At 38.7% G+C, this 11,456-nt stretch overlaps 1 protein-coding gene across 1 annotated transcript; it reads right to left on the bottom strand.

Annotated features, from left to right (window-relative positions):
• Window positions 1-2,700: 2,700 nt before the first annotated feature.
• GPR45 (G protein-coupled receptor 45) lies at window positions 2,701-5,142 on the bottom strand. The gene has a single exon (XM_072621747.1). It carries the CDS (start codon window positions 4,871-4,873, stop codon window positions 3,752-3,754), a length of 1,122 nt encoding a protein of 373 aa, XP_072477848.1. The 5' UTR covers window positions 4,874-5,142; the 3' UTR covers window positions 2,701-3,751.
• Window positions 5,143-11,456: the final 6,314 nt, after the last annotated feature.

The raw sequence follows: 11,456 nt of genomic DNA, 5'->3' as shown, positions 1-11,456 counted from the left end.
GCTCATAGAGAGACACAGGAGAAACATAGAAGTGAACAGACTACCTACCCCAAGAAGGTAGCATTTTGTTCCTCTCCTTAGAAGCAGCAATTCCACTGAAGTGGATTTTGTGCTCATGAAAGACATTGACCTGGGGACCAACCACCTTATAAACACAAAAGGAAAAATGGAATTTAAGGAGGCAATTTATAGATAGCAATCACCCTTCCACTCCTGAAAGGCAAAGGAAATCAATGAAAACAAAGAAATAGGATTTCTTTTTGTTGAATAAATTAAAGGGTACTTTTGAATAATCCAAAAAGAAGGAGAATACAGAGAGAAAAAGGAGAGGATAGAAGAATGGGGCCTGAGAAGGAAGGAGGAAAATGTAAAGGAGAGTAGAGATACAGAAGGCAAATTGAGTTTAGGGCACTGCTCCATTAGGGTAAGAATTCCATGATAAGAAGTCATTGTGCTAAGCAAAACCAATGCAGCAAAGATTAGAAGAAAAGCAGAAAACTGGGGAGGAGGGGATTTATAGCAAGTTGCTTTGATAAAAGTCTCATTTTTCAAATATATAGAGAAATGAGTCAAATATATAAGACTGTAAGTTATTTTTTAGTTAACAAATGGTCAAAGAAAATGAACAGGTGGTTTTCAGATGAAGAAATCAAAGCTATCTATAGTCATATGAAAAATGCTCTGCATCACTACTGATTAGAGAAATGGACGTAAAAAAACAACTCTGAGGTACCACCTCACATTTATCAGATGGCTTAATAAGACAGAAAAGGAAAATAACAAATTTTGGAGGGGATGTAGGAAAATTGGGACACTAATGCACTGTTGGTAGAGTTGTGAACTGATCCAACCATTCTGGAGAGCAATTTGGAACTGTGCCCAGAAGGCATACTCTTGCACCCAGCAATAATAAATAGCACTACTACAAGTGCATTCCAAAGAGATTTTTTTAAAAAAGGAAAAGGATTTACATGTAAAAAAACCAATTATACCAGCTCCTTTTATGATGGCAAAGAATTGGAAATTGAGGGGATGTCCATCAATTGGGGAATGACTGAACAAGTTGTGGTATATGATTTTGATGGAAAACTACTGTGTTATAAAAAATGATGAGCACTGGTCAAAGGATACGAACAGGCAATCTTCAGATGGAGAAATTAGAGCCATCTATAGTTGTATGAAAAAATGCTCTGAATCACTACTGATTAGGAAAATGTGAATTAAAACAACTCTGCAGTACTACACCACACCTATCAGATTGGTTTACATGACAAAACATGAAAATGATAAATGTTGGAAAATTGGAACATTAATGCATTGGTGGAGTTGTGAACTGATCCAACCATTCTGGAGAGCAATTTGGAACTATGCCCAAAGGGCTATAAAACTGTGCATATCCTTTGATCCAGTAATACCATTTCTATGTCTATATCCTGAAGAGATCATAAAAATGGGAAAAGGATTCATGTATACAAAAATATTTATAGTAGATCTTTCTGTGGTGGCAAAGAATTGGAAATTGAGAATATGCCCATCAATTGGAGAATGGCTGAACAAGTTGTGGTATATAAATGTAATGGAACACTGTTGTTCCATAAGAAATGATGAACAGGCATATTTCAGAAAAACCTGGAAAGTCTTGCATGAACTGATGCTAAGTGAAATGAGCAGAACCAGTAGAATATTGTGTACAGTCACAGAAACATCATGTGATGAGCAGTTTTGATGGACTTAGCTCTTTTCAGCAACACCATGATCTAAGTGACAATCCCAAAAGTCTCATCATCCAGAGAAAGAACTATGGAGTCTGAATGTAGATCAAAGCATGCTATTTTCTCTCTCTTTTTTTTTATTTCTCATGGATTTTTCCCTTTGGTTCTGATTCTTCTTTACAACATGACTAACACAGAAATAAGTTTAAAATGATTGTACATATATAGCCTATATTGGATTGCATGCTATCTTTGGGAAGGGGAAATAAGGGAGGGGGGAAATGTAGAACTCAAAATCTTATAAAAATGAATGTTGAAAACTAAAAGTAAATAAATAAATGAAATTTTGCAGAGTGGTTTAAAAAACCACCTTGTTTTTTATGACTTATATGAACTGATGCAAAGAGAAATGAGCAGAACCAGGAGAACACTGTACACAGTAACACCAATATTATATGATGATCAACTGAAAATGGCTTACCTATTCATAGCAATGATCTAAGACAATTCCAAAGGACCCATGATGAAAAATGCTATACACCTCTAGAAAAAGACCTGATGGAGTCTGAATGTAGATTGAAGCATACTTTTTTTTCACTTTCTTCACTTTTCTTGTTTTTTGGGAGAGGAGAAGGGTCTCTTTTCTTTCACAACATGATTGATATGGAAATATATTTTATATGACTCCACATTTATAACCTTTATAAAATTGCTTCCCTTCTCAATGAAAGGGAGAGGGGAGGAAGGAAGAAGAGAATTTGGAACTCCAAATTTAAAAAATGTTTAAAATTTTTACATGAGATTGAAAAAAAAATATTTGAAAGAAAAAAACCAGGGGAAAAAAGGTCATTGTGCCATCCACACCTTCCATGTGGTCAAGTGGAGAGAAAGGTGTCATGGTATGTGCATGCGTATTTAGATAAGGCAAGTCAGAAGCTAAATTTAGTTCATCTAATCTATGCCTTAAAAACCACAGTGTAGCAGGAGCTGAGTACAGATGATTTTATTTTTTGTACTTGTATCCCCAGTACCTAACACAGTGCCCTTTCACAATAATAATAAATGTTTATTGACTGATTGAAGTAGAAAGCCAAGAGGCCAAAGTTGCTACTCAACTAGGTATTGGTTTGCCAATGTAACTCTTGAAAACAGATAACTACATAATGATTAAAACTTGGGTACATTTTGTTCTTAGTGTCTATTGAATACAAATCTAAAGAGAGTTTGATCCTCTTACAAAACAAAGAATAAATAACAACAAAAATTGCTGCAAAGGAGAGAAATCACAATTAAAAAAAAAGTAATACCATAACATCATACTGACCAGATTGGTTGCCTGGGGCATTTTTATATTATTAAAATATGGCACCAAGAGTTTCTCTGGACAAGGGTATTAGGAAGGGGGCCAAGGTGACAGAACTAGATCATCTTAACACAATCTACCTCCTCCTCCACACACATACATACACAATATTTTCTTAAAATTACTTGGCAATTTTCATCAGACCACATTGCTTATAATAAATGAGCAACCCAATCTGATTTTTTACCATATTACAAACTCCTTGAGAGCAAAGACTGTTTCATTAATCAAATTGTAGATTTAGAACCAGAAGAGACCTTGAAGATTATCTAGTCCAAACCCCTAATTTCATAGATAAGGAAATTGAGGCAGGAGAGTTAAATGACTTTCCCAAGGACATACAGGTTGGCAGAACCAGAGTTTGAAGCTATGTCCTCTTTCCAGATCCAGGACTCTTTCCATTGTACCACAAAATGATTTGTATCCCCTCTCCAGTGTCTACTGCAATTTCTTGTACATAGCAGGTGCTCAAAATAGGTTTACTAAATTGAATTTGTTGAATAGTTTCCTCCCCCAATTCTGGGTAGTGGGTCATTTAGCAGAATAATTAATGAAGACTTAATACATAATACTAACCACAGAAGGCAGTCAATCTGCTATCACTGTTAGATGTTGAGAGCAAAAGCTAAATTCCTTCCCATGATCATATGCTTGGTCTTTTCTGCCTGGTTCTTCCCTAAACTGCAGACTGATGTTCACTGCAAACATAGATAGTGCTTGGATGGATTCTCCTTCTTGTTGGTCCAGGCACTTTGGGGAAAATCTTGAATGTTTTGGGTAGAAATTCCATGCAAGCTTCACGGAATTTCTTGATTCTCCAGCAGTAGATGACAGGATTGAAGACAGACTTGAGGTAACTGAGCCACAGAACATAGGTACTGGTGATATAGAAGGAAGAGCTGTAATAAAACTTCCGGCTAAACACAGACAGGAGGCTGAATATGGTATGAGGCAGCCAACAGAAGGAGAACCCAACAAAGAGGATCAAGATGGTAGAGAAGGCCCTCGTTTTGAAGCTCATGTCAATATTCAGTTGATGTGGCCGCTGGAGACCCATCAGTCCTAGCTTGCCCACCTGGCTCAGGCAGAGGCTCTCCGTATGGTTATGGACCCTGATGGCGTTCCTGCGCACAGTGTTCAGTATGCAGAGATAGGAGTAGAGCATGATGCTGAATGGTACAAAGAAAACCATCACCACCAGTATAACAGCGTAAGCCCTGTCCGCTGGAAACTCTGTGTAACCCAGCACACACTGAGGGGCGCGGGTAGGAACTTCCACAAAAGTCCAGCCCATCAGGGAGGGAAATGAAATACAGAATGACAGAGCCCAGGAAACTGCAATCATCACCTTGGCCCTTCGGGGATTCAGTTTGTCTTGGCGCTGGACAATGATGAGGAAGCGGTCTACACTGATGATTAGGAGGATGGCAACGCCTTCCAAGACAAAAAACCAGTAGAGTGTGGCTGAAAAACGACAGAAATAGGCACCAAAGTGCCAGTTCACAGTGATCATGGTGACTGCCGTGAAAGGCATACAGCACAAGGACAGCATGATATCAGAAAAGGCCAACGTTGCCAGGAGCAGATTGATGGCTGAGCGCATGGCAGGCTTCTGGTATACAATGAGACAGACAATGGCATTGCCAAGAAATCCAACGGCAATCATCAGAATCATGACTAGCGCCAACAAAATCCTGAGTGGGGTGGACAAAACCACCCCACTGGATGCTGGGGACAGGCTGCTCATATTCAGCAAGAGGGAATCATAAGTCTCAATGGGAGTGCTGTTGCAAGCCATCACTGAGAAAATTTTTTAGGCAGACTGACAATGGAGGAAACGGTTACCACTAACAATGGTAATTGCCATTTTTGATCTATCAGAGACGTTGTCTGGTGGCACACCTATAGACCTCTGTTAGGCCTTAACAGATGAAACAAAAATCTTTGGGGAGGTTCTGCTTCATACATGAAAGGCTAGTTGGGAAAATATATTCGTAAACATCCACTTGCGAGATTCTTTTTGGTGACAACTGACTGTAGCCTCCATTCCATTCTCTCCTAGGAACAGTAACCTAAAGGAAAGAAGAATGCAGAGACGAACAGAATTATTCTTTACAAGTACACATGTGTGACAGCTGCTTCTTCTTAAGTTTAAACCCATTCTGAAAACAGCAGTGGAGAGCTGGGGAGAGAGGACAGATTTATTTCTTTATTGACATTTCAAGAGTTTGTGACAAAGCTTGATATGCCTGGGTTTTATTTGGTCTTTGGGAAAGTACCATAGAAAAAAGAAGTCAATGGCCCTCTTACTTCAAAAGGCTGAAGTGGTGAATTCTTTGTAATAAGACTTTATACCATAATCTCCCTGAAATTGGACTGGTAGAATGAAGTCTCTGTCTGGCAGAATCCCAGGCTGCTGATGGCCTTCTCAGTGAGGTCTAAAAATCTGTCTTTTGAAATTAGGCTTTCCAGATTTGGGAACTGCACTTGGTTCCTTGAAGGCATGGAAAATGCCTTCTATGGGAATTCCCTTGAAGCCTTTAAAAATAAGCTGTAAATTTCTACTTTGTTTTAAAATATACTTAGATAAATAGATATAAAGGTGCAAAGACACTAGTTTATAATGGGCACAGTTCTTTTTTTTTTTTCATTTATTTTTATCTGTTGACTCTCAAGGTTTACAATTTGGGTCACATTTTGACTTACATTAGGTGCAGTCTGGATTCGACCAATTGTTCCAGACTCCTCTCACATTATTATTCCTCCTTACTGTATCCCAGTAGAACTGGCCTGTTTTATGGTCTGCTAACGCAACATTTCATTTTGTGCCTCCATAACTACACAGGCTATCTCCCAGGGCAGGGATACTCTCCTTCCTTATTTCCTTTTTGTAGATGTTTAGATTTCCTCAACACCTGGCTCAGGTGTCATCTCCTACAGAAGTCTTCCTTGATCTTCCTAGTTATCAGTGCTTTCCTCTTCCCTTTCCCTAATTACTTTTGTATTTACTCCAGTTGTATTTTCTACTCACTTATCTGTATCTATACTTCTTATTATCTTATTATTCTCTGTGTTATCCTATTATCTGTATCCATACTTCTTCTAAGGATTATTTCATTTTTGTTATTGTGTGCTAGCATCTAGCATGGGTGCTAGCACTTAGTTATTGCTACTTGTCTTTCCTATCAAAGAGAACCAATGCCACCAAGGGGTGGAGTTGAATTAATTAATGTTCTAATTTATTAAGATTTTCCTTTAAATCCTCCCATTGTCATTGGCTTATCTGGTTCATTTTTAATAAGGGCAGTTAGCACCTGAAAACACAAGCCTAACTGTTTGGAGAATCATTTAAAGATTTTACCACTTTTTTCTTATTTTTACATGTTCAAGGATTGGAAATTCATAATCATTTGGCAAAACTAGACCTTTTATTTTTAAGGCTGGAGAAAAGCTTTCAAGGGCTTTGCAAAGCAAGATTTACTATGAAGTAATTTGTAATTCTCTCAAGGTGCACTTAATTTAAAATGAACATCTATCAAAATAAAAATGAGTGAAAGTTTTTTTAGGTAAGCCTAGAATTTGGCCATATTTTGTTTCTTTTTCTCTTTGTTAGAATTATGTTTTTATTTTATTTTCTGTTAATTTATTTGTTTTCAGTTTTCTACAATCACTTCCATAAGTCTTAGATTTTTTTTTGTCTTCTTCCCCCCTCCTCTTTCTTTTTCTTTTTTGTACAAAAGAAAGGAAAAGTGAGTCAGGGTGAGAAATAGTACCATATTTCCATATTTTTGTTATTAAGAAAAGACTGTGATTTTTTTCTCAATTATAATGTAAACAAAAAATTATACTAAAATTTTTCCAGACTCAAAATTCCAGGGACCAACAGTACCACAGGAAAGAGAAGGAAGCATACCTCTATGTTCTTACTAGAAACTAATGAGATACTTCTTGTGGAAGGTTGAATATACAGGGTATCCCAGAAATCTTAGAACAGTTTTAAATCATAAGACTTCACTAAGATTTTGGAGTCACCAAAGATTTAATAACTTTAGTAGCTTTAAACTGCACTAAGACTTTTTGGGACATCTTGAATAGTCAAATGAGGTTCTTTGTTCCTTAGGTTTTGCTCAGATTTTTCTGTGTTGTTAGGAAGTATTCAATTGTGGTTCAGGGGTGTACATTTGGAAATTATTTTGATGTTTAAGAAAAGGTTTGAATAAAAGTTGGTAACAAAAAATAAAGATGACAGAAAGAATAAATAAAGTAAAATGAACAGGATTACATTAACAGCTGAACCATCATTTTGGAAGGGGAAAATGTTCATGGAAAGCTTTGTGCAAGAATTAATGGGGAGAATTTGGATGAAATTGGAAAGGAGTAGTAGCATGAGTTTGGGGGTTTACAGAGTCTTAAAAAGTATGTTGAACAAATTCTTATCTAGCATAGAAGGTTTGAATTTGATCATAGTAGTCCCAGCAAGGGCCTGAACTAAGATAGTGATAAGGCAGCAAACAGGAGGAGGGGGATCAATTTGAAAAATATTGCAGACACATTATTGACAAGAGGATTGTATAGCAAAGGATGAAATGTGAGGGATAAGGGTGAGAAAAGTGCCAAATTTTTTTTTAAGGTTTTGAGCCCTGGTATCTACTTGTAATGGTAATTTAAATGGGAAGATCTTTCCCATTCATTAATAGGCCCATGTGACCTGCCTGGGTCACATAGAAGCCTAAATCCCATGAGTCTATGGAGGGAGGAGTTTGCTGAGGGGGTGGAGCAAGAAGGGTAAAACAGAAAGAGGCAGAGTTAGAGCAGAGCTGAGAGGAAATCGGTCAGTCTAGTTCAAGCTAGAAGGATGCAGGCTTTTGGCTAGTATGAGTGAAAAAGCTTGTTTGTGATTTTGTTTAAGGAGAGCCTCCTTGTGATTTGTGTAATGGAGCTGGTTTGTGGGAAGCTTAGCAGGTGGATGGTGTTGTCCTCTGCATTGTTATTGTGTATTGATTTTTGTTGCTATGATGAATTTGACTTTCTGGTGTCGGAATAAATGTTTTGGTTCTGCCTTCCATGTAGCGAGTCTGTTGTATTTGGCAGTTCAGAATTACTCCAGGATATGCTGCCATGGGCGCTGTGAATATTTCATTGCTGCTATACTGCCATATGTAATGATTACAGAAGAATAGATTTTGAAGGATGCTGAAAGAGCATTTAGTCTAAATCTCTGCTAATATTCTTTCCTCTCAGGAAGTTCCTTCCAATGTCTGACCTACAGCTCTCTATGTGATATAATGTTAACTTACCATACTTGAGAATTACAAAGAACAGTTTTTTAAAAATGTATTTATTTTTAGTTCACAACATTCAATTCCACAAGCTTTTGAGTTTTATATTTTCTTCTCCTATAAAGAATGATTTAATGCTCCACAAAAGTAGCAAATATTATGAGAGATTCCACCCCCTCCCCATCTTTGAGATATTTTCTAATTAAGGGTATTTTGGTTTCTGAGAAACTACTTATTTTTAAAACTTCAATTTAGAATTTCTGTCACAGGCTTCCTATTAGTATTGAACTCAACTAAAGCTTTGACACATTTCAGGTCAAAGCAAATAAACAGTAAAGACTTCTAGGAACTTGGCTGAGTAAAGCTTTCAGTAAAGCCCAGGCCTTCTTGTCCAACAGCCCCCAAACAATGAGAAATGACCCCTCCTCAAAGGAAAAGGAATAATAAATGAGATGGACAGAAAGAGAAAGAGAGAGGGAGGGAGGGAAGGAGAGATAGACAGAGACAGACAGTAAGAGAGGGAGGGAGACATAGACACAGACACAGAGATACAGAGAGAATTCAAAAGAAAGAAAGAATCTAAAAGATAAGATTCCTGCAGGAAATAGAAGAGAAAATCAATGCAGGGGCACCTTATCATTGTTCTTTCCCCAATTAAGCACCAAGTGGTGTAGTGGATAAAGTGCTAGATTTGAAAGACATGAGTTCATGTCTTTGGACACTTATTATCTATGTGACCTAGCAAGGTACTTAATTTCTTTGGACCCCAGTTTCCTGATCTGCAAAATGAAAATAGTAATAGCACCTACTTAGCTATTACTGTTAATTCAAGCAATAGCCACCAAGGTGATAGAAGTTTAGAGCTGTTTTCATGTAGGGTAGAAGTCCATCAGGAGCTCTCAACTTTTCTTTCAGATCTGTGATAACCCCATTCTCGGTATCCTACTTAAAGACCCTTCAGCAGAAGTTTTTGTGGCAGTGGCAGGCAAAGTGGTCAATGGGACCTTCTAGCAGAACTACTATCACTTCTGGGCCTAATTCCCAAATACCACCGTGACAGGCTATAAACCACTTGTTCAGCCAATTCCAATGACTTCCATAACAAAGATTCGTGGCGGGGGCTTGGGGGGGAGGGGCTGTGGTAGAGCCAAGATGACAGAGTAGAAAGATGCACATACTCTAGCTCTTCCCCCACAGCCTATAAAACACCTGTAAAAAATGACTCTAAACAAATTCTAGAGCAGCAGAAGCCACAAAACAACAGAATGAAAGAGATTTCCAGCCCAAGGTAGCCTGGAGGGCCAACAGGAGCGGTCTATTGAATGCAGCATGGAGCAGACCACAGCTCACAGAGCCCAGCCCAGCCTTGGCCATGGCACAGCAGGGACAGGACCAGAATAGGCCTCAGGGGTGCAATCCCCAGCAGCAGTGGCAGTTCTCAGATCCCTCAACTCACAAATGCCAAAGAAAGCTTCAAAGGTCAGTGAAAAAGCTTTTTCATCTGGGTGACAAAGGAATGTGGTCTGGTTCTGCAGGCAGCAGCCACTGCAACAGCAGCTTCCATTTTTGGAGCCCTCCACCTTGAAGCCCTGGGGGAACTGAGCAGCTGATCTGAATCTCAGCCCTGAGCTGGAATCTGGAGTGAGGAGGAGGAGCGCTGGCAGAGCTGGAGGCGGCTGTGGAGAGGGAATTCTACTACTCACAGATTCTGGGCAAAAAAGGTTTTGGTTGCTCCCAGACCAGTGTGCAGACCAGGAGAGGAATAAACTCCTCTCCCTTGATTGTGTAACCGTGGAGGGCCTAAGAACTTACAGGTTCCCAGAGTAGACCCTCCTCTGGAAAGGACTCAAAAGTCAAGTAACTGGCTGGGAAAATACCCAACAATGGGAAAAAAGAATAAGACAATAGGTTACTTTCTTGGTGAGCAGGTATTTTCTTCCATCTTATTTTTTTTTTTAAATTAATTTATTTATTTAACTTTTAACATTCATTTTCACAAAATTTTGGGTTCCACATTTTCTCCCCTTTTGTCCCCTGCCCCCACCCCAAAACACCAAGCATTCTAATTGCCCCTATCACCAGTCTGCTCTCTCTTCTATCATCCCTCTCTGCCCTTGTCTCCATCTTCTCTTTTGTCCTGCAGGGCCAAATAACTTTCTATACCCCTTTACGTGTATTTCTTATTTCCTAGTGGCAAGAACAGTACTCGACAGTTGTTCCTAAAACTTTGAGTTCCAACTTCTTTTCCTCCCTCCCTCCCCACCCCTTCCCTTTGGAAGGCAAGCAATTCAATATAGGCCAAATCTGTGTAGTTTTGCAAATGACTTCCATAATAGTCGTGTTGTATAAGACTAACTATATTTCCCTCCATCCTATCCTGTCCCCCATTACTTCTATTCTCTCTTTTGATCCTGTCCCTCCCCATGAGTGTTGACCTCAAATTGCTCCCTCCTCCCCATGCCCTCCCTTCTATCATCCACCCCACCCTGCTTATCCCCTTATCCCCCACTTTCTTGTATTGTAAGATAGGTTTTCCTACCAAAATGAGTGTGCATTTTATTCTTTCCTTTAGTGGAATGTGATGAGAGTAAACTTCATGTTTTTCTCTCACCTCCCCTCTTTATCCCTCCACTAATAAGACTTTTTTTTGCCTCTTTTATGGGAGATAATTTGCCCCATTCCATTTCTCCCTTTCTCCTCCCAATATATTTCTCTCTCACTGCTTGATTTCATTTTTTTAAGGTATGATCCCATCCTCTTCAATTCACTCTGTGCACTCTGTCTCTATGTGTGTGTGCGTGTGCATGTGTGTGTGTGTAATCCCACCCAGTACCCAGATACTGCATAGTTTCAAGAGTTATAAATATTGTCTTTCCATGTAGGAATGTAAACAGTTCATCTTTTGTAAGTCCCTTATGACTTCTCTTTGCTGTTCACCTTTTCATGCTTCTCTTGATTCTTGTGTTTGAAAGTCAAATTTTCTTTTCAGCTCTGGTCTTTTCATCAAGAATGCTTGAAAGTCCTCTATTTCATTGAAAGACCAATTTTTCCCCTGAAGTATTCTACTCAGTTTTGCTGGGTAGGTGATTCTTGGTTTTAGTC

This window comes from Notamacropus eugenii, chromosome 6, assembly GCF_028372415.1.
Source record: "Notamacropus eugenii isolate mMacEug1 chromosome 6, mMacEug1.pri_v2, whole genome shotgun sequence".
In the NCBI taxonomy this organism is placed as follows: Eukaryota; Metazoa; Chordata; class Mammalia; order Diprotodontia; family Macropodidae; genus Notamacropus; species Notamacropus eugenii.
This window is presented reverse-complemented; position numbering and strand designations above follow the sequence as displayed.

Coding starts and splice junctions, on each gene's coding strand:
- GPR45 (XM_072621747.1), bottom strand. CDS start 4,873: ATGGCTTGCAACAGCACTCCCATTGAGACTTATGATTCCCTCTTGCTG.